General features: G+C 44.9%; 1 protein-coding gene across 1 annotated transcript; it reads right to left on the reverse strand.

Moving 5' to 3' along the window:
- Nucleotides 1-62: 62 nt before the first annotated feature.
- LOC133744711 (V-type proton ATPase subunit a1-like) lies at nucleotides 63-2,994 on the reverse strand. The gene is made up of 7 exons (XM_062172776.1): nucleotides 2,970-2,994; nucleotides 2,773-2,850; nucleotides 2,243-2,684; nucleotides 1,437-1,481; nucleotides 658-780; nucleotides 228-335; nucleotides 63-71 (listed from the first exon to the last, which is right to left on the reverse strand). Exons 3-7 carry the CDS (start codon nucleotides 2,258-2,260, stop codon nucleotides 63-65), a joined length of 303 nt encoding a protein of 100 aa, XP_062028760.1. The 5' UTR covers nucleotides 2,261-2,684; nucleotides 2,773-2,850; nucleotides 2,970-2,994.
- Nucleotides 2,995-26,249: the final 23,255 nt, after the last annotated feature.

A 26,249-nucleotide genomic window follows, 5' to 3' on the forward strand; every position in this document is an offset into this window, starting at 1 on the left:
TCAAACCAGGCCAATTGATCACCACGATCAGAAACTCCAACACAAACAAAACCCCTGAAAGATTAAAACCCCTGAAAGTTCAAAACCAACGGAAACGGAAAACAAAAGCAATTAACCCATGCACACACATGCAGCACAAATATTTTATGAACTACTAAAAACAGAACAGCTGATACGAGGCTGCAAATACACCACCAATATGGAGAGAAAATAAAAAGGAAAATTACCTTTTGTAATACCATCTTGAACTCCAGGAGCTCATTGTATGATTGTCGAAGTCTTTCACTATTAGAGTTCATTTCAATTAGCTCATGTTCGTGCTCACCAAGTTGAAACTGGAATTAAGAAATACAAACATGAATGTTATCAGTTTACAAGAAATTGCTCCATGGATAAGGGTGCAATTGGTTAGTGCCATTTCAATTAGCTCATGTTCGTGCTCACCAAGTTGAAACTGGAATTAAGAAATACAAACATGAATGTTATCAGTTTACAAGAAATTGCTCCATGGATAAGGGTGCAATTGGTTAGTGCCATTTTAAACAATATGTTCCAGCTTAACATTACTATTACTCTTGCAAACTTAAAACTCAGAGGGAGGGAATACAGACAGAGAAAGAGGAAGAACAATGCTAGAGCAGTGATATAGAAATAGACCTCTAATTCCTCCAACTCAATATCTGGTTGTGAAACTGGACGTATAGACCCAAGCAGACCAGCTTTACTGATTTGATCCTTAAAAAAGCGCAGCTTTCTTGACATCTCTGCACATCGCTTCACCTATGGAAATCCTCACAAAAATAGAAACAAATAAAATAAATAATATTGCTAACTGTGAACAACTTTGCCACCAACTATAGAATTATGATGATAAAACAATCATCAGTAACTTTTCAATGAAGTTGGTTTCAACTTCCAGATGTCATCAGAATTACGAATTTTATAAGTACATAAACAGTTTTCAATTAGTGTAGATTGCAGGTGGAGAAAACATACTATAGAATCATGCCCTAGTTTAAAATCCATAAATTGTTATCTTTGTTAAACAAGCACAATGGGAGCATACACAATCAAGTTTTAAATGTTGGACAACAGAGTAATCAATCGCTTACTTATTCTTCTAGATCGCTACTTAAACTTCATGTCATGCAAGTAAAAAAACTGGTAGACTTGTTACACTCAATACCAAGGAAATTGCAAAAACCGGGCATTTAACATACAAGTATATACAAACATTCTGAAAACTGAAAATGTGAAACTATTTAAGCAAGATGCTGCTGTCCAAACTCAATACCAAGGAAATTGCAAAAACCGGGCATTTAACATACAAGTATATACAAACATTCTGAAAACTGAAAATGTGAAACTATTTAAGCAAGATGCTGCTGTCCAAAACATTGACATTGCAACTGTAGTCAAAGAGATCGAGTGGATACCTGATTAACAAAGGTTAGCTGGAAAGGGCTTTTATCAGCATTTAACTGCAAAAGAAAAGGGAAAAGAGAAAAAGAACATGACCATGAGTATATCAGTGCACATCAAAGAGACTGTATTTCAAATTCCTATGAAGAAACTATTAACCAGATACCAGAAAAAAAAAAAAAAAGAATTTCAATGTTTTCTTAGCATGTTTCAAATGCAAAAAATACATGAGTTGTGGCCCTAGAAAAGGGGACAAAACTTTGTTGTTATATACCTTGTGCAGCTAGATAGCTTCCACATTTGCACCATACTCCAAGACAAACACTGGTAAAAGTAGAATATTTACAAATCACAAAAATGAAGCGACTTTTTTTATTTTGGCCAAATGATTTTAGGGACAGTTTATATTGCCTTGATATCCACCATTGAGCTAATAATATTGAGAACTTGTTCCCTTCAATTACTCATTTATAACAAAAGAAAATGTAAAATTTGAAGTCATGAAGTAGTTAGGTCCAACAGCAAGTCCTGTACATACTCAGTTTAATGCAAACTACCAGCAAAATTTTCTATATACTAGTTATAAATATTAGAATAATAAAGTTTTAAGATAGTGATTAATATCTATGTACATCAGCACCGTTCTTGTATCATTTTGAAAACTATATCATGAATGACTAATTAATCATACTCGTACACAAAATTTAATTTCTAAATAGATATGATAGTGTATATAACCCCACTTAAGTGTTCAATAAATTAAATCCGGGAACATTAAAATTGCAAAACAATCCGCAATAAATATCGATGTGCAGAATACCCATCTACTGGATGGCATAGATATGGGTGACTTGTCAAGTAAAGTGGTGCTCAAAACTCCTTCAAAAACTGATGTATGCGAATCCCAGACTCCAAAGGAGGTGATCCGTGTTCACAGAATCAAAAGGCCAAGTTTCCATCACGGCAGCACTTTGCAAACATAAGTATGGTTTTGTAATAACTACTTGAGGTTGGCAAACCTAATCTAAAACAAGCATAAAAAGAACACATTCAAGTCAAAATCAAAATTCAAACTAATAGAACTCAACCATTACCTTAAACTACCAATTATGCAAAGATTCTATACGAATATCTCTCTATCTCTGCAGCGAATTGCAAATTGTTAATCAAATCATATAAACTTGAAAAAAAAAAAAAAAGGTTCTTTTCTCCTACCTCAGAGAGTCGATTTGCGCTCTCCGATTTTCTCATTCCTCCATTATCTGTGCACAGAAAATTATGAGCGATAATAGAAGGTAAAATTCAATTCCAAAGTTAACAGAGAAGTTGAAGAAAATATAAATAACGGACCGATAGGTGGGATCTGGCTGAGATCGGGTCCCGAAGAAGTTTTGCTCAATCTTTCTGCAGCTCGCTTTTGACGAATTTCTTCCAAATGCAAAATTGAACCAAATGCAAATAAGGAAGAGAGGATATTCCGAATCCATATATCAAAAGTTTAATAACGAATAGAGAATCAAAAAAGTTGACGGCGAAGAGGTCGGTACCGTTCGGCGGCCTAGAGATGCGTGCCGAGAATCCATGGCAGAGCGAAGGTGAGGCTAAGGATCCTCCTTACAGCCTCTGCACGGCGTTTCCGGCTTTCTGTTTTTCTTTTGTTTCAATTCCAGACTATAGAGAGAGTTACAAGTTTTAACGGTCAGCAAGGCCCAAATGAATAACAGCAAAGTGGTCGACACTCCTCACCACTTTGCCTTCCCTTCGCCCCACGCGTCCAGGCCTGGTCGCACCTCCTCCAGCCACGCCTCGAAGCATTGCCTTTGCGAGAGAGATTTCATCAATTTCAATCTGCAGTAAGAAAAATCATGAGAAAAATGTAAGAAACCAGACAAACCCCAAAATCAGAAGAACCCTAAATGCCCAAATTAAAAAAACCATTGTTTTTGGGAGAGCAGCCTTCTGGGGATTGGATCTGAACGGAGGGTTGAGCCGGAAGAGGAAGAGGCGGAGTTTGGGGCATGTTGGTTTTTGATTGAGAGTGATTGCGGTGGCTGTTGGGGAGGTTGCGGGGTTTGGGGAAGGAAATGAGAGAGATGGAGAGGAAGACGGGGTTTTGCTGAAGGACAGAGAGTTTTAGACAGAATTTGTAGGAATGAAAAAAACACGAAGGGTTTATGTTATGCCAAAAGAGACCTAAAACAAAAAAAGTCAAACTCACCTTATTCAGACAACACTTATATGTTGTCTGAATATCACCCTATTAATTAGTCAACTATAAGGTTTGGGCGCTTAAGAGGGAAAAGACTCAACTTGTTGGAGGGAAATCTAAAATTTCTGCTAGGTTTTTTCCCATCTTTTCAAACAACATATAAGTGTTGTCTGAATGCTTACCATTTATCCAAATTTGAGATATGAAATCACCACCTTCTACAACTACACAAATGTGTTATCTGAATGCTCACCATTTTTCCAAATTAAACCAGTATGATTTTAGTGTATATTCAGACGACAGAAAAGAAAATTATGTCGTCTGAAAAACTCAGACGACATAAAACAAAACTTATGTTGTCTGATGCGTGTCGTCTGAAGGCCTTTTTGGCATAGTGATATGTCATTATTACATTTCAGCCATGTTGTGTCTTGGTCGCGATAGGCGATACTGGGTTTGCGAGAAGGGTGTTGTAGTGATAGCCACTTAGCGTTCATGTGACGTAAAAGAGTATGAAAATGTGGTGGTGACAATAAAGATGTTTCATTGATTGTTGCGCAAGGGCAGGTGCGATATACATTGGATAATTTAATTGAAGGAAACAAAATCTTGGTGATGGTGCGAATGATGTTGGCATGGGACTTGGTGATAGCGAGGTAGTGCTCATGGGGCCTGGGTGTGTTCATCCTTACATGGGGTAGTAGCGGAGGTGCTGAGCATTCCATGTGTGTGGTAGTATGTTACCGTCGCTTCCTCTCAGGTAGAAGGTAGCGGGCCCAACGGTTCTATGATCTCCTACTGTCCTTCCCATGTGACCTTTAACTCCGTTGGAGTTGGCATTTTTTCCTTCATCGCCCAATCCTCAACAGAGAGTGGGCGAGGCATTATCTTGGAATCGTAGTCTCGGTCGATACGCTACTTGTTGTTGATGTTGCGAAGGTGTGCTCGTTCTTGGCGTTCTTCCAGGAAGTCGGAATTGAGATTCAAACCTTGCGAGTTGGTGAGTGGGTCGAAACATGCCACCCTATCGCTTTGAATTTCCTGTTCAACAGGGATAACCGCCTCAGTACCTAAACGACATACAGAAAGGGGACTCGCCATTGCCCTTAGCTGGTACGTTGCTCCAGCATTTTTCAGTTCAAATGGCATCACCTTATAGTAGTATAAACCCTTGTAAGTGGTAAAAGACGTGTGCTCTTGATTGGAGGGTTCCATGGCGATTTGGTTGTATCTGGAGAAGGCATCCATGAAGCTTAGAAGCTTGTGTTCGGCAGTGGAATCAACGATTTGGTCAATTCTCGGCAGAGGAAATGTAATACCCCGAAAAATCCAAATTAAATTCCGTGGATTTTTTAGAAATGATTTCACGATAGTGGGAGCGAGTACGAGGCTCGGAGAAGTTGTGGAATTAGTTCGAACGATTAATTTTCGAAAACGAACGTTATTTAGGGGCTCGCGAAAGTTGACTTTTTATACGTTCAAAATTTGGGAAAACTTCCTTCATGAAAGTTGTAGAGCTTGTCGATACGATCTTGTGCATATGTGGAACGCAATATTCGGAGTTCGTATGAATACGTTATGAATATTTGAAAATTGAGATTTTTCTATAAATAGTCAAAAAATCCAAATTCTGTCATTAAGGACAGAAAAATTGGTTTTTTGCGGAACAGCCCCGGTTCTCTCTCTCTCTCGCTCGAAAACCCTTCCCAGGCCGGCCGACCCGCTGACCCGACCCGGCCCCATCTCTCTCCTCCGGCGTTCTCCGGCCACGACCCGGCACTCACTATGATCGCCGCAAGCTGCCCAGCTGCCTGGTGCCCTCCGCTTGCCCCGCCGTCGTCGCCAAAGCTGGATCGAAGGAGCCCAGCCGTGCGAAACCGACCCGATCGGAGAACCAGTTTTCCGGCGTCTCCTCGGCCGATCCTTCCTATTTTCGTGATCTCCTCCTCCCCCTGATCATCCTCATATCCTCCTTGCACGACGATTTTGAGTGTAGAGTGAAGGATCACGAATTGAAAATTCGACGTCCCTGATTCAATCTGGAAATCTGATCAGACGGCCCAGATTAATCCAACTTCCAAGCATGATCTAGGACGATCTAGGCCGAACCAGACTTAGCTCCAGGTATGAAAGTTGTTCACCCTTTTATTTTGAAGAAGTTTGTAGTTGACGACTTTTGCATCGGAGGTGGTTGACCCGGCGTTGACTGCCGCCGTTGACCACCGGTTGACCAGTAGCTTGTGGCGGCGCGTGGTGGCGCGTCCAGCCATATTTTGATGTTTTGTTTTCAGTTTATTCATCTACGCATCGATACGGTCGTTTGGATATATTATAAGGTCATTTTGGAGAAAGTTGATGCATGCTAGGGTTTCGGTTTTTATGCATTACTTTCGGTTTACGATCTGCGAAGATCTGACCGTCGGTTTTGCTTCAAATTTTAATATGTTGATCGTATGACTGTCCCGATGACTTTGTGTGGTCACGGGCGAAGATCCGACCGTTGGATCTTCGTATAATTGAGAAATGGTCATTCGGAAAGCGATTCGTGAGAATCCGACCGTCAGATTTTCGTATAATTTTGTGGAGATGTTTGTAAGGACGATTCAGGAAGATCTGACCGTTGGATCTTCGTGATAATTTTGGAGGATGATCCTGAGGGCGATCCGTGAGGATCCGACCGTTGGATCATCGTATAATTTCGATCCGACCGTTGGATCATCATTAAATTAGAATCTGACCGTTGGATTGTCGTTTGAGTATGTTTTTGAGTTGTTGGCTAAGTTAAGGTCATGTTTGATTAGGTGATTGACGGTCTCCCTTGGGTGAGCGGTTTCGGTGTGTATTGTGTTGAATTGAAGACGCAGCGGGAATATCGAGGTGAGTAAACCTCACCGTGGTTCATATTACGAACCGAATAAATTTAATTACTTTATTTTGTCGTAATTGTGTGAAAATATTTATGAAATAAATATTTGTTTTAAATCATATGGGCTTGATCAACTACGGTCCATAGGTAAGTAAAATGTATTTAAACTATAAAAATGAATTTCACGATTTTATTGTGTGGACTATAGTTGGTATTAGTGATTATCCCTGAGCGGATAATTACGTATATATATATTTATGTGGAATATATATATGGATGGTGTGGCATTGTGGTATGTGGATTATTGAATTGAATATTTACATATGTCGGAAACATATATGTATTGGTAGAATTGTTGTGATGCAAACAATATTTGTGAGTGAGTTCATATATTGTTTTTGGGTATGACTTTTCGGGAAACAATATGTCGTGGGAAATGGTATTTCTATTGTTTTGAAAAGTGTTTGAGGATTTGGGGAGTTGCAGGTTGTGATTTCTCCTTTTGGGTTGGGAAACATTTTCAGGTCCGGTATGACCATTTTAAATGTTTTAATCTGACGACCGGTGGTCTGAGGATTTGAGAGTCACAGGTTGTGATTTCTCCGTTTGATTTGTTTTAACATTTTGGGTCCAGTGCGACTCGCTTAAATGTTTTGATCTAAGGGTCAGGTTGGCCTAAAGATCCGGGGTTTGCAGGTTGCATCCTCAGGCAATATATCGTAATTACGCCTTTGGCCCGGTTAGTGATTTCGATCAGTTAGAGCTCTAGTCTGTCTGCCAACGTGTCCAGGTTGGACCGGATTTTCATAATGATTTGTTAGGTTAACATTTCCTATGATTTTGTCACGATGTGACTTGTAAGAGTCCTTTTGGTAAAAGGTGTTGAGTTTTGGATGGATTTATTAGTGTGAGTTGATGATGTTTTTAATTAATTTCCTTGTTAATTCTTTTGTTTAAATTTCTATTCTTTTTCTCTTTTCTTCTTTTTCGGTTATATTGTTTATTATCTCTATTTATTTCCTTGATCATTTCTATGGTTCGATTTCCCGTTTATTTCTCGTTTTCATTTTATTGTTTGTTTTTAATGTAATCTCCTGAACTAAATTATATGCAGGGATTACTATGACTTCTGATTTTATGCGTGTTGGTTATTTCCTGAATTAATTTTCTATGCATGATTAATGTTCTTATTAGTTTAATTGGGAAGTGATGGATGAGACTTGTAGAAAGTTGAGAAATATTATTCCGTATTGTGGGGATAAAGACATCTTGTTAAGAGTAGAGATGAGTGATTCATTTGATTTCTTTGTGTGTGATTTCAAATGATTTGGAGTTAATGATTTTGGTGATCGATTATCGAGATTGTGGTTTTCTTTGTGGATGTTGAAATTGTTGGTTGTTACTTGAGTTAAAAGTACTGTGTTATAATAAATCAACCATTCTTTCTTTTACTCATACTGGCTGTCAAAAGCTTACCGGGTTTTGTGTTGTTGCAATCCCGGTACACTATTCAAACGGTGTAGCGGATAATCCTACAGGACTGGAGAATTCAGGAAGGTGATCGAACCGTGTAGAGTAGCTGCTTTGTAATACTCTGATTTTCAGTTGTGAGGTTTGTTATGCTCATTAGAGCTTTACAATTTACTTTGTACGAGTGAGTTGTAATAATTAACTCGAGGTCTGCGAGTTTTGAATTTGAGCGTGAGTGGCGAGGTTGTTTCTGAGAAAAAAAAATTCAGAACGTTTATTTGTTTAATTCATGTTTCGGATTTGAATTTGTTATTCAAAATTCGGGGCGTGACAGGAAAACTGTCTTTGGGGTAGGCCTTGTTCAGGTTTGTGTAGTGAACACACATTCGCCAATCGCCATTTGCCATTAGGTTTCTTTACCATTACAACATTAATTTGATAGCCATGTCAGGTAGGATACTTCCTTGATGAACCCGATATCTTGGAGCTTCTTAACATCTGCTTGGATGGCTTTGTATTTTTCTTCTATGAAAGCCCTTCGTTTATGTCTGACGGATGGAGCGTCTTGTACTTACATGAGCATTTGACTAACCATTAATAGCTATAATGAGCTACGCTTACATCATCGCCAGCGTTGGCGACAACCAGCAAGAGTGTGACCTATGGGAACACAGCCAAGCGGGCTATCATCTAAGCGCTGCCTCAGCCCAAGATCACCGTTGACGCGCCGCCATGCGCCGCTCCAAGATCACTTCGCTGAAGCGTAAGAAGCTGGGAACTGAAGCATACCAGTCCCACATCGAAAACGAGAAAGAGATCAGTCTCTTCCTCACCTATAAAAGGTCCACTCCTCTCTCCTCATTGATTACACATTTACTACTTACCAAACGTTATCCTGTTAACATAAATACATTGACTAACTTAGGCATCGGAGTAGAGAAGACCGCCAACCACGGTCTCCCTCTGACGCCTTATATATTTTACTTGACAGGTAACGAAAGCTTTTAGATCTTTACAAGTAGCGGTCCACGGGTGTCAAATAAGGTTTGGCTACCGCTGAATCTCAGATATTAACATTGGCGCCGTTTGTGGGAACCCTTGAGCAAAAGGTCATCCCACCATAAATTCACCATGACTAATAGTAGGAGGGAAGTCGCCGACGAGTAGGCGGACCAGTCCGTCAACCCCCAACCCACTAACCCTGCGGCTAACGTTAACCACGTACTCTTCAACACCTCCATTAACCCCGGTGTTGAACCCCAGGTCACCCCCCAGGTTCCATGTACTCAATCGGCAGCGGAAACTCACCCGAGCAGCTGCTGCCAACCGCCAAGCCAAGACCTTGCCACCAAGTATGAGCTGGCACTGGCGGATCTCCACAAAGCGAATAGGGAGCTTGAGCAAGAACGCAAAGGAAAAAACGGCAACTCTTCTCACGCTGATGTCAAGATTCGACAAACTGAAAAAAAGCGTTGGAGGCAAAGGCTAACCCAACACAAAGTGAGCAGTCACAAAGCGCTAGGCGCAGTCACCCCAGCTCCAATCATACAGATGTAAGTACCGCTAAACCCACCTGAGCTAGCAGGACTGGGTCCTCCTCCTCCGCCATGTTTAATGATAGAACAAGAGGCGGAATCACAATGACGCAGCAACCATGGAAAAACCAGGGTAAGAACAGAAGGAAATCCACCAGCCCCCACGCAAGCGTTAGCACAACGAAACCTCCAAGCAGGACCCGTTAGTGACGCCACCATCCTAATCTTGGAAAGAATGCAACAGCTGGAACAAAGACTGATCCGGGCCGAAACAGGCGCTCCAGCCCAAGCCCAAAACCCACTATTTGCATCGAGACCAGGACTGTTCACCGCAAGAATCTTGCAAACCGTCAGGCCAGCGTATGCAAAGACGCCAAAAATTGTGCAGTATAGCGGCCTCACTGACCCCTTTGTCCATATGGATACCTTCAAGAAAGTAACTAACAACAAAGGGTTCGATGACGCCACCCTATACCATCTGTTTAGCGAAACGCTGGATAGTGAGGCAATGAGTTAGTTCTTCGAGTGCCCTCTCGGGTCCATCGACTCATTCTATGCGTTGTCAAATGCCTTCCTGTCACGATTCATCCTCTTAGCGGCAAGACATCACAACACGAGTCAGCTGTTCAACATCAAGCAGGGCACAGAGGAAACATTAAAGGCATTCGTCACAAGGTGGCGGGCTGCAGCATCTCAATGCAGCGACCTAGACAAAACAATGGCACTGGCAGCTTTTAAGCAAGGACTCCTAAAGGAACCATTCCTCTACCACCTCAATTACAATTATCCAAACGCCGCGTATGACTATGTCATGAGTGAGGCCGTCCTCCACGCACAGACATAATACATCACATATGGAGAAACACCACCGCCCCCACAAACGCCTATTAAGACGACTCAACCTTCCTCCAGCCAGCAAGAACTGCTAACAAATCTACCGCCACACCCTCAAATGACAGAAAGAGAGAGTGGCAATAGAACAACTACCAGAGCAAGCGGCAAAGGGCCCAACAATACCACAACAAGGCCAATCGATCTTTCCACGGTGACAACCGCAACAAGCAAGCAAAATCCTCCCAGAGGTAAGCTGTGTTCACAGTCCTCACAACTTCGTTTGAGGAGATATATGATCAATGCAGGGATCAAATCCCACTACCGTCCCCAGGAAGTACCTAAGGGTGGGAAAACTGAGGAACACAGCAAGTGGTGCAAATACCACGAGGACAGCGGTCACAACACTAACAGCTGCAACGCCCTCAAAACAGCAATCGAGACTCTGTATCGAGATGGCAAGCTGAAAAAATTCAAGGTACGATAGCCACCACCGGTGGTCGCCAACATCGAACCCATACATCGCATCAACACCATCGATGGCGGCGCCGCCATCAGCAGAATGTCCCATAGGGAAAAGAAGTGTTATGCGTGCACTAACCACCCTAAGGAAGTTTGCAACATCCGCTATGAAAGATCCGCTATGCTACCAAAATTTGGGTGAGAATCCATAACTTTCTCCGAGGAAGAGGAGCGTGGTGTACACCTCCCTCAGAGCGATCCATTCTTGATAGACCCAATACTCGACAAATGGTTAGTAGGGAGAGTCCTAGTTGACAGCGGATCCGCTGCAAATTTCATCTTCAATGGTTGCTACAACTAGCACCATGGGAACAGAAAGCTACTACAGGACCATGAACCGCTGCTTAGCTTCTTCGGCGACGTCATGCAACCACTAGGTTTTGACTATATGTGCCTATCCATCGGCGCTAGCCCCTGCACAGCGGAAGTACACACTGAATTCTTCATTGTAGACTGCTTCAGCTCTTACAACGCCGTCATCGGCCGACCGGCACTCAACAAATTGAAGTGCATCATTGCCGGATACATGCTTCTCATGAAGTTCCCTACACCCAAGGGCACGGGATGTGAAAGGAAGCCAACAACTGGCACAAGAGTTCTATTCAACAACGGTCACGCGCTCGATGTGTCGTCATGAGATCCTAACAGTCGGAAATCACCTACCGCTGACGGATAGAATTGACGACCCCAGAGACGACGAGAAGAAGTATGTAAAAAAGGAACCTGTCAACCCAGAGACATCCCTACAGGTCATCAGCATCTCTGACGAGCACCTCGAGCGAACAGTCCTCATTAGCGCTCAACTCTCCCCTGAGATAGCGGCAGAACTCACACAGTTCCTACGAGAAAACACCTATGTGTTAGCATGGTCTTACGCTGATATGCTAGACATCTCCCCTGACATCATCATGCACAAACTAAGCATCAAACCATCCTTCTATCCAATCAAACAGAAGAGAAGAGCCTTCGACGAAGAAAGATATCGTGCAATAGGGGAAGAAGTTGCCAAGCTACAAGGCATTTGATTTATCCGCCAAGTCAACTATCCCCAATGAATCTCTAATCTGGTAATGGGAAGGAAATCCAGCGGGAAATGGCGAATGTGCGTGGACTTCAAAGGCCTTAAAAAGGCATGCCCCAAGGATAGTGTCACGCCCCTGATTTTTAAACATAAATAAAAATCGATATATAATCCCATAATTATACATGTGTGATCGCTCAGCCATCAATACAAAATAGCTGGAAACTTTTTCCCTTTAAACTACACACATATTGATGCCCTGAACCTACTATCTCAATATTGACCCGCTCCACAGAGTCATATATTACAAAAGCTTACGAATTAAATTGTCAACAACAAGATAAAACGTAAATGCTCCTCAGAGTTTACTACAACGGAAGTCCTTATCAATAGTAAGGTCACATAAATAGCTTCCTACCGTGAAGCTGCAAAGGCGCTACCTCAGCTTCAACCATGATTATCCTAACCTGCAGGATTAACCCCTACACCGTTTGAATAGTGTACCGGGTTGCCACACAACAAACCCGGTAAGCTTTTGCAAGCCCGTATGAGTAACTCAAAACAGTTAACACAACTCACACCAGAAATAAGGAAAACAACTCACGCTTTGATTCCTTAAAACACGAAATAAAGGAGAATAACTCATACTTTAATTTCCTGCCAAATCGAAATAAAAGAAAGCAACTTACACCTTAGTTCCTTTTAAAACGAAACATAGAAAACAACTCACTCCTTGGTTTCTATCAATTGTACCAAAATCGTACCATAGAAGACAACCCACACTTGAATTCTATCAATATAACATAGAAAGCAACTCACACCTTGATTTCTATCAATACAACAAAGAAAACAACTCACACCTTGAATTCTATCAATTGTACCATAATCGTACCATAGAAAGCAACTCACACCTTGATTTCTATCAAATATAACATAGAAAACAACTCACATCTTGAATTCTATCAATTGTACCATAATCGTACCATAGAAAGTAACTCACACCTTGATTTCTATCAAATCGTTAATAAGGAAGAAACTCACACCTTATTCCCTAAAAACACGCAATGTCATGAGTTATCAATAACCAGTTCCCGTTACCCCATGAATTACCAATATGGCAGACATATTAGAGCTCTAACTGAAAACGTAACCACTCGTCCGGCCAAAGACGTGATTACCTACTGATCATCACACAGATTTCCGTGGGTCATCACACAGATAGCAAGTATCCTACAGATCATCACACAGATTCCGCGGGTCATCACATAGATAGCAATCATCACAAAGATTCATCACACAGATTTCAACGATTCATTACACAAATCGCAACGCTTTTCAAAACAATCGAAATCAACATTTCCATAATCATTGTTTTCCAAAAAGCCATAACACAAAACAATAAAGAGCATCAATTCATGCATATTGTTTTCATACCCAAATCTCAACGCTTTTCAAAACAAATCGAATCAACAATTCCACAATCATTTGTTTTCCAAAAAGCCACAACACAAAACAATAAAAAGCATCATTCATGCATATTGTTTTCATAAATCCACAAACCCACCAAAACATATATATATATATATATATATATATGTAGTCATCCGCTCAGGAATGCCTACTAATACCAACTATAGTTTATAGTTACTAAATAACTCTCAAAACAATAAAGGTATTCCGTTCATTAATGAACCTTGTGAGATTACTCACCTCGAAACTCCCGCTGCGTCTTCAATACAGAACAAAACAGCCTAACCACCAACTAACCGTCCAAGAATACTTCGTCAAGTACCTAAGGAAAGTAAAGCCTTGATTCAGTCAATGAAACACAAGGAATAATGTTCGACACCCTAAATCGAACTAAAATTCCCAAAGTGATGCCAAATGAGGCAAAACCACATCCGAGACCACCCAATGTCTCCGGAATACTTATATGATCGGACGCTCAAATCCTCACGGATCGAATCATCAAACGGTCCGAAACCGTAAAAATCACAACTTAATCATACGATCTCCAAAAATTGCATATTATATATCGAAACGCTCGTATCGACGAGTAGATGATATATAAAAACAGAAACTATCCCTTACATGGCTGGAACGCAGCCACAAGCGGTGGTGCCGCCGCCGAGTCAAACTCGACCACCGGAAAATCAAGACCAACAACCATGATCATCATGAAGAGTAGAGCAACTTTCATACCTGGAGCTAAGTCTGGTTCAGCCTAGATCGTCCTAGATCAAGCTTGGAAGATCGACCAATAGCTGCCGTCTGATCACTCTCCAGATTCACTGTGCACCGCTGATCTTCAACCCTTGATCTTCCACTCCACACGCAAAATCGTCCCTCAAGGCGGGTATGAGGATGATCAGGAGGAGGAGGAGATTTCGAAACCGAGAAGGATTGGCCGAGACGTCACCGAAAAAGTGAACTTCTGATCGGGTCCCGATCGCGTCGACTGTAGCTGCTCCGATCTCCACTTTCCGGTGAACCACCGTGCAAACCAACACCACAGAGCAAAGCACGACACTGGTCTGAGTAGTTTTCGGCTTGTCCCGTCGCCGGAGGTGGCCGGAGGTGAGAGAACCAGTCGGGTCGGGTCACCGGGTTTGGGTCGGGTCGTGCGGAGGCTGAGGAGTGAGAACGGAGAGAAAGGAGAGTTTCCGAAAATGGAAACTTGGAAAATAATTTCGGAAAATTCCTATTTATACCAAAATGAAAACTTCTTCCGAAAGCCATAACTTCCCGATACAAACTCCGATTGACGCGTTCCACATGTCCACGAATTTGTATCGACGCGCTCTACAACTTTTGTGAAGGAAGTTTTCTGAGAATATCAACGTATCAAAAGTCAACCTTTGCGCCACCCCTAAAGTCATATTTTCCGAATAAAAATCCGTCCGAAACACTTCCGCTCCATCCACGAGCCACGAAACCGTCCAATAACCACAATTTAAATTCTGGAAAATCCTCGGAAAATAAATACGAATTTTTGGGGCATCACAGATAGTTTCCCGCTACCACGCATTGACCAACTGGTCGACGCAACATCAGGACATGTGCTCCTCAACATGATGGATGCCTTCTCCGGCTACAACCAAATCAAAATGAACCCCGGGGACCAAGAATGCACCACCTTCACAACCGACAAGGGCCTATATTGCTACAATATCATGCCCTTCGGGCTGAAGAATGCCAGAGCAACGTACCAGCGGTTGATGAACGCCATGTTCGTGAAACACCTCGGCAAAATAAAATAATAGAGGTATACGTGGACGACATGCTCGTCAAAAACATCAAAGCCAGCGGACAAGTGGCAAACCTCCGCATCATATTCGCCATCCTCTTGGCCTATGGTATGTGCCTCAACCCCGAGAAATGCTTATTTGACGTCACCGCTGGCAAATTCCTGGGCTACATCATTAGCAAGCAGGGCATAGAAGCTAACCCCGACAAGGTGCAAGCCATCCTCAATATGAAATCTCCTGAGTGAAAAGTGCATGTTCAGAGCCTCCAAGGCAAGCTAACCGCACTATCCCATTTCATTTCCAAGCTCACTGACAGGTGTCTCCCATTCTTCAAAGCCATGAAGAGGACCCACAAAAAAGAAATTGATTGGACGTTAGATTGTGAGGCGGCATTCCAGAGCTTGAAGGAATACCCAGCGGCAATCCCACTCCTCTCCATACCGGTGCAGGGAGAAATACTGTACATATACCTCGCGGTATCTACATTAGCAGTAAGCTGTGCAATAGTTCGAAGAGAGGGCCAGAAACAAGATACACCCCCCTGAAATAGCTGGCCCTGACGCTCATTGTCGCCACTAGATGCCTCCGCTAATACTTTCAAGCTCATACCATTCATGTTCTAACAAACCAACCGCTGAGACTGGTAATGCAAAACCCCAAGCACTCTGGCCGCTTGAGCAAATAGGCAATCGAGCTAAGCGAGTTCGACATCGAATATAAACCACGAACAGCTATGAAAGGCCAGGCGGTAGCAAACTTCATCACTGAGCTCCAAAAGGAACCCACTCCTGAGACAGAGGAAAACAACACCTCCATGACAACCGCTGAGGAGCCTACAACCAAGCAACAGTCAGAGTGGAACCTCCATGTCAACGACTCAGCCTGCGCTAAAGCCTGTGGAGCGGGAATCATCCTGACAGGGCCAAATGGGCTAAACGTGGAATACGCGTTAAAGTTCAACTTCAAAGCCTCGAACAACATGACAGAATATGAAGTGCTAATCGTAGGCCTATTTCTCGCCATAAACTCAGGCGCCGATAGCGTCAACGTATTAAGCGATTCCCAACTTGTCGTCAATCAGGTCAACGACAGCTTCCAGGTCAAGGACAAGCAGTTAGCGGCGTACTTAGGATACGTAAAAACTCTATTGAGGAAATTCAAATTCCACTCCATCACACAAATCCCTAGAGAGAAGAACACTAAGGCAGACTCTCTGGCAAGACTGACAATCGCTCAACCCCATCAAAGTCCGACGGACACAAGGGTGGAATGCCATGACAAACCAAGCATCACCAAGACATTAGTGGAGATATTCAACATCGAGGTCAATCCCAGCTGGATGGATGAAATCATAGAGTACAAGTGCAATGGAATGCTGCCAACCGACAAAGTCGAAGCACGCAGCTTAAAAGGAGGGCAACCCGCTATAACATGAAAGATGGGAAACTATACCGCCAGGGCTTCACTCACCCAAATCTCGGATGCTTAACATCGAAAGAGGGAAGGGTGGTGCTAGCGATGATCCACGCAGGAGAATGCGGAAATCATTCCGGTGCCAGATCTTTGGCAAATCGAACCATGAGACAAGGGTACTTTTGGCCCACGCTGGACGTTGACTCCAAACAAGTCTCCAAGTCCTGCCACAAATGCCAACAATACGCTAACCTCCCACATGTGCCAGCGGAACCGCTGTCAATAATTATCAGCCCATGAATCCATTCCACCTGGGGCCTTGATCTCATTAGACAACTACCAACCACTAGAGGGCAATTCAAGTACATTATCATCTCCATTAATTACAACAGTAAGTGGATAAAGCCGGATCCGCTAACCGTAATCACAACTGCCAAGGTCACCCATTTTTTATGGAAAAACATCTATTGTCGCTACGACGTACCTCACACCATCATCACAGACAACGGAGCACAGTTCAACAACGAGGAGATCATAGCCTTCACCACTAATCTAGGCACCAAGATGCGCTACGCATTTGTGGCACACCCCCAAACCAATGGGTAGGTAGTAGCGAGAAACAAGATCATAAAAAAGTTGCTCAAGAAGAAGCTCGATGACGCGAAGGGCTTATGGGCTGAAAAGCTCCCAGAGGTCCTTTGGGCCATCAGGACAACCCCAACATCTGCCAAACGAGAAACACCGTTCTGCATGATATTCGGCACAGAAGCAGTCATTCCCATCGAGGTCACACAGCCCACCGCTAGGGTTGAAGGCTACGAAGCCAAAACCAACGACGACGACGTCAACCTCGACAAAAACCTTCTTGAAGAGAAGTGCCACAAAGCTCATTTGCACAACTTGCAAAACAAGCAGGGGAATCATGTTTCTACAACACTAGAGTCAAGGCCAGAAACCTCTACCTGGGGGACTAGGTCATGAAGGAAGTCATCCCACCACTAACGACACTTCGTCTCATTTGGGAAGGGTCGTATCAAATAGTCGAAGTTGTCAGCCCCGACACATTCTACTTGAAGAACAAGGATGGTGTCACGTCCACCCACCCTTGGAACTCCGAACACCATCGATAATATTACAAATAACACTACCGCTGACCCACGAGCATCTTGACTTAGCTAAATTTTTGTACAAGATTTAGCTAAGATAAGCTACCTAACGGGTACTCTCACTCTTTTGTAAAAGCTGACCTGTCAGCTATCAATGAAACAAGGAATTATTTAAACCATTGTTCGTAACAACACAAACAAGCAACTGGCAACGCCAGCAATGTTAGCAAACCACGTCCGCTACTTCGTGCACTTTGAACAATTTTAATTCCTTTAATGTTTCATTGAGAGACAAAAGAGTCAAAAGAAAAAGCTCTAGTGGTACACCATCAAATCAAAGAAAGATAGCAAGAAGTCGCCAGCGTCAATCCAACACTTAGAAAAATGCACAAGATATAAGGCAAAAGCATAATTTCATCCAAAAGTCAGGTTGGGACTCCCGAGCCAAAATTTTTTCTGTTACAAGTACAAACGCCTCAAAGGCAACAACTACAAAAAGAAAAAAAAAGGAGAGAGAGAACAATCTTCACGGCTTTCTTCAAGGGGCAGTGGCGCCATCACCATCAACTTGCAGAGGCTGAGCAACTGAGCGGCTTGTCTGGTCTGACCCAGGAGCAGTAGGACTCGACGTAATCATAGTGCCATCCTTCCACTCGCGTGTGGGCGCCATAAATTGGGCATTGGAGATGTCCGAAGCAGTCGGCATCGGCGTCTGTTGAGAACCCTCACCCGTACGCTGGACAGTCTCACTACTGTCAGAATGCGTACCTTCAGGCCGATCGGCAACAGGCCCACTTTGGGGGGCTAGCGGCTGACTCAATTGTCCCGCTGGTTGGGCTACCTTATCCCAGTTGATAACACTTTTCTCGTCCAACGTAAGGAAATTAAATTCGCCACAGCACCAGCCTTCGCAGCCGCCGTTAGCGAATCCTTGTAGGCCTGCGATTGCTTAAAAGCCTCAACGGCCGTGGCGCTAATCTTCTGCTTCTCTGCCTCCAACTTTTAGGCCTGACGCTGTAACTTCTTGATCTCTTTGGCTCGGGCGGCGGCCTTGCACTGCACATTGTCAAGCCGCTTCACTTTCGACGATATCTGCTCACAAAGGCGAGCAATCTCTTGCTCCAGCTTGGCCACCTTGGTGCCTTTCTCCACGTCCCGGGCAACGACGACCTCCAGTTTGCCCCGAGCATCCACCAAGTCCACCTCCGCCTTTGCCAGCTGTTGATCACTGTCACGCAGGCGTTCTTTCACCTCCGCAAGCTCCTGCCGCAAACCATCAACTTCGCCGCGTAGCTGCGCCTCAACGGCCGATGGCTTCGACACTGCCAAAAATAGCTCGTTAAGGACAATTGTGAGGTGGCCAAAGGCCTAGCTAAATGGCGACTGCTGCAGGGGGGTCGCACTAACAGTGCTGTCCATGCCTCCAAACCCGAGCCCCTCGCAAATACTGAAGAGCAGCTCCCGCTCGTTGTCTGTCAAGAATTCGGCGTACGAGACAAAGGAGTTAAGACTGCCCAAAGGTGTCTCCCCGGCAGCGGCAACTATCTGACCATCCTTCCTTTGTTTATTCTGTTGTTGGCGAAGAAACAGCGGCATGTTATCCACCGCATTGTCACCAACCTCACCATCGTTCTGCCGCCGCTTTCTCTGAATGATAGCACTCTCAGGGCACCCGCAGCAACAACCCTCGTTGAAGCATTGGGCTCTAAACCCGCTATGATGACGGGCTCATCTGCGCTGGGGTCCTTTCGCGGCGCAGTCCTCTCCTTTTGAGGCACATGTCGTGGGCCAGAAACCTTCTCAGCGGCCTTCTCTAACCGAGTGCCAAACCCACTTTCCCCGGCAGCCGCGCGCTCGAGATGGGCAGTTGTAGACAAACAACGGACGGTCTCCCCCGTGGCGGGGAGGTGGGAATGATGAGGCATCGACAGCAGTACCTCATCTTCCGCGGCGTTGACATCTTTATTCCTCGGATCGACAACCGTCTTCCGCGCATTCAACCCAGCGGCGAACATACCTTCCAAATAGTTGGTGAAGTCCGCGTTGTCCATCGCTTTATCAAAGGCCCCACGACTTAGCTTGTTGCCAGGAAGGGGATCTACAAAACCAAAGGCAAGTTATACCAATAAACCAAAATTAACATACCAAAAGGGAATCTCTCAAAGACGGATACATGGGAACCGAGTTAAACTCAACTCCACCAGCAACTCCCAGCCAATTAAGAGACGCAGGTCTAGAAGATTGCGATTCTTCCAACAACCGGTGATCCTAGCTATGCGACACTCTTCCTCCGGCGTTAGCACAAAGCGCAACCCCACTGTAAAACAAAAAAGAGAGAAAAAGGGTTATCTTCGTATACCATGGAATCAAAAGCAAGGCATACAAAAAACAGAAAATGCAACAGCAACCTCGAATAAGTTGAAATTTCGACTTAACCCTAAATGTTGGCTCCTTTTTGTTTAAGGCTGTGTCGTACTCCCAGTCCTTGATCGCGACGTAGTAGGTTATCCGCCAAGGGGACATGGAGTCCGGCGGGTTCTCGATCAGACGAGGCGCCCCGATGCTATGAGTCAGGTTCACTTGCCCGTTGCAACCCTTCCTCTTAACATACACCAACTCATAAAAGTGGGGCACCTCAGCCACAGTGGGATCCTCGTAGCCGGATAGGCTCCAAAGTGCATTAAGCCCCATAAGAATCTTCCACATGTTTCGACAAACTTGTCCAAAGGGGATGTCAAGCTCACACAACAATATCTAAAGGTTCGACAATAGCGAGAATCAGACCCCCTGGCGGAACACCGCCTCGTGCACTGTCGGGTACCCCGTCGGCAGAGAAGACGCTCTCTTATTTTTTAGTGGCGACCTTAGCTTTACCACCCCCAGAAGCTTGAAAACCCGCTTAAGTTTGTTAATCGCCGCCTGAGTCATCAGACTTCCCGTCTCGTCCACTGGCATCCTATACGACAACTCCCACGTTGACTCAACACTGATGTCATCACTAGGAGGGCAGCCTTCTTCATGTGAACCACTAGCGGCACTATGACTCACCACCCGCTCGTCCCGCTGACGACTAGCGGCCGTATCCTCCCCCGCTGCCGCTGATGTTTCCGCTTGCCTATCGCCGGCCTCCGCACCCACACCCATCATCGGGTAAATCGTTTGTAACGGTTCGATATGTAGTGGATCAGACAGTTAGGTTCCTGCAGGGGCAGATGGATGCAACGAGTCAATAAAAATCCTATCGGAACCGCTGAGCGACACGTCAGACCCGGAATCCTCACTATTTGAGATCTCTATGACGCTAGCCATCACAAACACCCTAAAATCCAAAAAGTCAGTTCCAAACGGATCTAAACTACCCCTATGTCAGATTCTATCCAAGAACACCAAGAACAAAGGGTACAAAAAAAAAACCCAGAAAGCAACACAAATAAACCAAAAACCCATTGAACCCAGATTCAACCATCTAGCACAAGACCCACCACTAATCCTCTATTCAAACACCAAAAAACCCACAATCCCCTCTAGACCCTCAAGCACATCGCCACAACATTGCAAAATTCTAGAAAATCCAATATAACCATAGATACATAGCAAAGAACACACAGAAGCACGAAATAAAGGGCAAAAGATCACCAACCTGAGATATGTGAAGCACAGCTCTCCCTATGCGCTTGCAGATGCCTAGGTTAGTTTTTGGGTTAGCCTTTTGTCTCCTGAATCGATATGCTCACTTTAAACTCGAAGCCTTGCTGCGACAAACTCTCATAAGTAACAAAGCTTGATGTACTTATATGAGCATTTGCCTAAGCAAAATTAGCTACAATGAGCCACGCTCATACTACCGCCAGCGGTACCGATAACCATCGAGGGTGTGACCCACAGAAACACAGCCAAACAGGCTATCACCTGAGCCCCGGCTCACCCCGAGGTCACCGCTGACGCGCCGCCACGCGCCGCGCCAAGATCACCTCGTTGAAGCAACAGAAGTTGGAAACTGAAGCATATCAGTCCCACATCGAAAACAAAGAAGAGATCAGTCTCTTCCTCACCTATAAAAGGTCTACTCATCTCTCCTCATTAATTACGCATTTATTACTTACCTGACGTTGTTCTGTCAACATAAATACATTGAGTAACTTAGGCATCGGAGAAGAGAAGACCGCCAACCGCGATGTCCTTCTGACGCCCTTTATATTTCATTTGACAGATAGCGGAAGCAACAAGAATATTACAAATAGCGGTTCGCCCCTCGAACCAGCGTTAACCAAGGTTCGGCTACCGCTGAATCTTAGACATTAACACTTGAAGACGAAGACTAAAAGTTTGAAACACAAAACAAAGTGTCAAACCTCTCTGGTTTCCCCCTCTTTTATGTCGACATCAGATTAATCTGAGTCATCCATCCTGACTAGAGGCTACATAAGATGTCAACACGTGCCCCACTATCACGCCCACTACCCGGATTAACCGAAGCGTTGCCTCGATTACGCAATAACCATTTACTCGCATTTATGACGAAGCGACGGGCGTGCGAAAAAGGCGTGCACCAGCACGCCAACCTAATAGGTAATAGACACATGTCGGGCGATGTCAGAGGTAACGCTTACCCAACCCAACAGTCAAAAGATTCTAATTTCTAGACTTAGAAGCCCCCACTAGCGGAACTTCTCGCCTTCAGAGGAAAGTCTCCGCTAAGCGAAACTTCTCGCCTTCAGTTCCCAAAGGAAAAAGTCTCCACTAAGCGAAACTCCGCTAGTGGGATTTCTCACCTTTAGCTCTCAAAGGAAAAAGTCTTCACTAAGCGAAACTCTGCTAGCTGGACTTCTCACCTTCAGCTCGCAAAGGAGAAAATCCTCGCTAAGCGAAACCCCCCAGCGGAACTTCTCACTTTCAATTAACAAAACAAGAGCCTCCGCAACTCGTAACACTGCTACTGGAACTCCTCATTTCTACATCCAAAAGGAGTAACTTGCCGCCAGCGGCCTCTCCCCGGGCAACGCCTCATAACCACAACGACCGCTACGTGGCGTTGGAGTCAAGCTTTTCTCCTCCGGGAAAAAGTAAAGGGACAAGTCAACAACTGCCCTGATTAGGCAGTTGACCTCGACACTTAGGTAACAAAGATTAGGTTCGCCACCTAACACCCACTGCTATATGCATCGCCCCCTCATCAAACAATCAACCATCCAAACGGAGGCCTATCTAAGCCAGGGAGTGGGGGACTCCATGGGGGGCCCAACAGGGCCCACCCGAAAGGGTATAAAGCATTTGCTCAAAACAAATCCATGTTTAACAACGCACTGGCGCTAATTATGCTTGGCAGGACTAGCAGAAGTAACGCTTCAAAACCTCTAGGCAACTCCCCAACCAAGACATCCCTCCTTGACTGGGGACTTGGGGGACTTGTACTTACATGAGCATTTTCCTAACCATAATTAACTATAATGAACTATGCTCACATCACCCCCAACGGTGTCGACAACCAGCAAAAGTGTGACCTATGAGAGCACCGCCAAGCGGGCTATCATCTAAGCCCTGACTCAGCCCAAGATCACCGCTGACGCGTCGACACGCGTTGCGCCAAGATCACCTCGCTGAAGCATCAGAAGCTTGGAACTGAAGCATATCAGTCCCACATCGAAAACAAGAAAGAAATCAGTCTCTCCCTCACCTATAAAATGTCCACTCCTCTCTCCTCATTGATTACACATTTACTACTTATCTAACGTTATCCTATCAACATAAATACAATGACTAACTTAGGCATCGGAGTAGAGAAGACCGCCAACCGCGGTCTCCCTCTGACGCCATGTTATTTTACTTGACAGGTAGCGGAATCTTTTAGATCTATACAAGTAGCGGCCCACTTCGTGGACCGACGTTAAACAAGGTTCGACTACCGCTGAATCTTAGACATTAACACGTCTGGTGAGATGGTGAGTTTGTGAGTGAGTAGGTCTGGCGAGATGCTTGGCATGTCGGCTTACGACCATGCAAATACTTCCTGTCTAGACTTGAGGAATGTGGTTAGCTCTACTCGGAAGTTTGGGTCCATGTTGAGCCTATTTTGACCTTTCTTTCTGGCAGTGTATCAGATATGGATACCGATATCAGGTTTTCCAAGGCGTCTGGCCTTGGGTGCTTGAGCTTCCTTTTGTCTTCCTTATTTTTGCTGTGTGTATCGATGTCATCCTGGGTCTCGGGGTCCTCCCTTGGGTCGTCAAGCTTATCAGATGGGGAAGGAAGGTCCATGGCCAAGAGGCTCATGTCTGCCGCGCCCTCTTGCAACGGTCAGAGAGTTATACTATCTCGCTATCTCTTGGTCACCTCTGACTGTGAGGGTACCCCCGGGAATGGGTATCTTCATCATAAACATATGTCCTGCCACAAAGCATTGAAGTCCCTAGATGGCGTCTCGCCCCAGAATGACGTTGCAGGATGAGGGCCAGTCGACAACGATGAAGTGTTGTTGTTGTGGCGATAGTGCTGCCTCCGCCGAGTGTTATGCGTAAGTTGTCCGACCCCAAGGGTTACGTGATTTCTCCTGCAAAGCTGATTAAAGGCTCGTGATCCTGGGTGAGTTTTCTTTGTCTCGTTTCAAGCCTTCGTAGCAACTGTCGAACATGACGCTAACCGCGACACCACTGTCGACCAGGACCCTATGGCATCGATAATGGTCGATAACCATAGTGATTAAGAAGGGGTCGTTGTGGTGCTTTTTTATGGTGTCTTCCTGGCGATTGAAAGCAATCGAGTCCCAATCCACTTATGGAGTGTGGCATCCATGACTGAGTCCTAGTATTTCTTGCCTTCGAGGGCATTGGTGCTTTGGCAGGTGAAGGGTCTCGGCGCAAGGGGCGCCACAATGTATTGTCAATATCTGCCCATAGACTTTGATGGCATTGGCTCCCGTTGCGGGAGTGCGATACTGTAGGAACTTACCATTTTGGATGAGGTGTTCGATGGCATTCTTTGACGCCAAACAGATGTTGGTGGGATGGCCAGCCTCATCGTGGTAGGTACAATACTTACCGTTGTCTCACAGCTTCTCTTGCATGTCCAGGTCTGCGCTTTGGTGAGCGTGAGATGATATCTTTATGGCTGTTCCAGATGTCCTCGTAAGAGGTGGTAAGTGTGGTATAGAGCTCGTACCTGGGTGCATCATACTTTGGGATTTCTTTGTATCAGTTGCTGCTATATGGTACGTCGTGGTATCGGCTGCTTGACGAAGTGTGCTTGGGTTTCTCGGGGCTTTTGCCATATTGCTTGTCTCTCTTATCGCTGTAAACGGGCCTCTCTCCTACTGTCATCCATGTTTCTATTGTCGGTGTTTCGGTTAGGGTTATTGAGTTGGGGTACACTAACAGGGTTTGTACTAGCCCCCGTATCGCTACCGAAAGTATCGTACTCGGCCTGAGCAAAGGCGGTGGCAGCGTCGAGTAAGTCATCATATGTTGCGGGAGGATTGGTGTTGATCTGAAGCAAGAAGTGTCCTGGCTGGAGGGCTTGCTTGAATGCCGATGCTGCTAGGGCCGGGTCGAGAGAGCGACATTGCGTAGCCTGCTTCTGCCACCTTCGAACAAAGTCTCTCAAGCGCTCATTGGGTCTCTGCTTGAGTCTGAACAGGTCGAGCGTTGTGCGATAGCCATTGCCGCATAAGATGAATCGCCGAAGGAACTTGTCCCCTAGTTCCTGGAAGCTATCTATGGAGTTGGTGGGTAAGTTGAGGAACCAACGTAAGGCCTCATCCGTTAAAGTTTCCTCAAATGCGTGGCAGGCCATGGCGTCAGTGTATCGCGTCCCATGCAGCAGGGATTGGAATACGTCTAAGTGGTGGTATGGGTCCCGCGTGCCACTGTATTTCGAGATGTAAATGGTCCCATCTTTCCTTGGAATCCTGCCGTTATCAGCTGCCAGCCAGATCTACTTTCTGCGTTCTCGATTCATACCTGTAGGACAGCAATAGTCTCGCTCATTTGGATAGCCATCGTATGTTGGGATCAGGTGGGGGCACAGCGGCGGTCACCATAGCTATGTTGGTGCCCGATGTGCCTGCCGTGTCGACTACAGGTTGAGGTGATGGTGCTGTACCTAGCTGGTTGGGGAAGAGTTATACTATCTGTGGCCTTGTGCCTGTGCTCCCTGGTGTAGGGCCTGCGAGACTTCCAGAAGTTTCTGCTAGCGGGTGTATTGACACCGCCGATGGTAGGTATCGGGGTTTCCTGTTAGCGGGCCCTACCGAGTGCTTCGTTATTCGCGACTCTCCGTTGGAGTGCATCGCAAAGAATGCGGTTCTGATTGGCCATGTTTTCAACCTCCCTACGGTCTGCTGCAGCTGCAGTGCGCTTGGTCTCTGCTTGCGCACGCGATTCCATGAGGTCGCGCATTGCGATCTCGAGAGCGGTGGTGGCGTCGGTCGTCAATAAATAAACTTTATTGCCCCTTAATAAACTTTTTATTGCCTCCCAATAAAAATTTAATGAGGGGTAATAAAAGTCTCCGGCGACCTCTTTGCAAACTTCTGGCGACCTCTGAACCGGTGACCTATTTTATTGCCCCCCAATAAACTTTATTGCCCCCAATAATACCCAATAAACATTTTA

Source organism: Rosa rugosa, chromosome 4 (assembly GCF_958449725.1).
Source record: "Rosa rugosa chromosome 4, drRosRugo1.1, whole genome shotgun sequence".
Lineage (NCBI taxonomy): Eukaryota > Viridiplantae > Streptophyta > Magnoliopsida > Rosales > Rosaceae > Rosa > Rosa rugosa.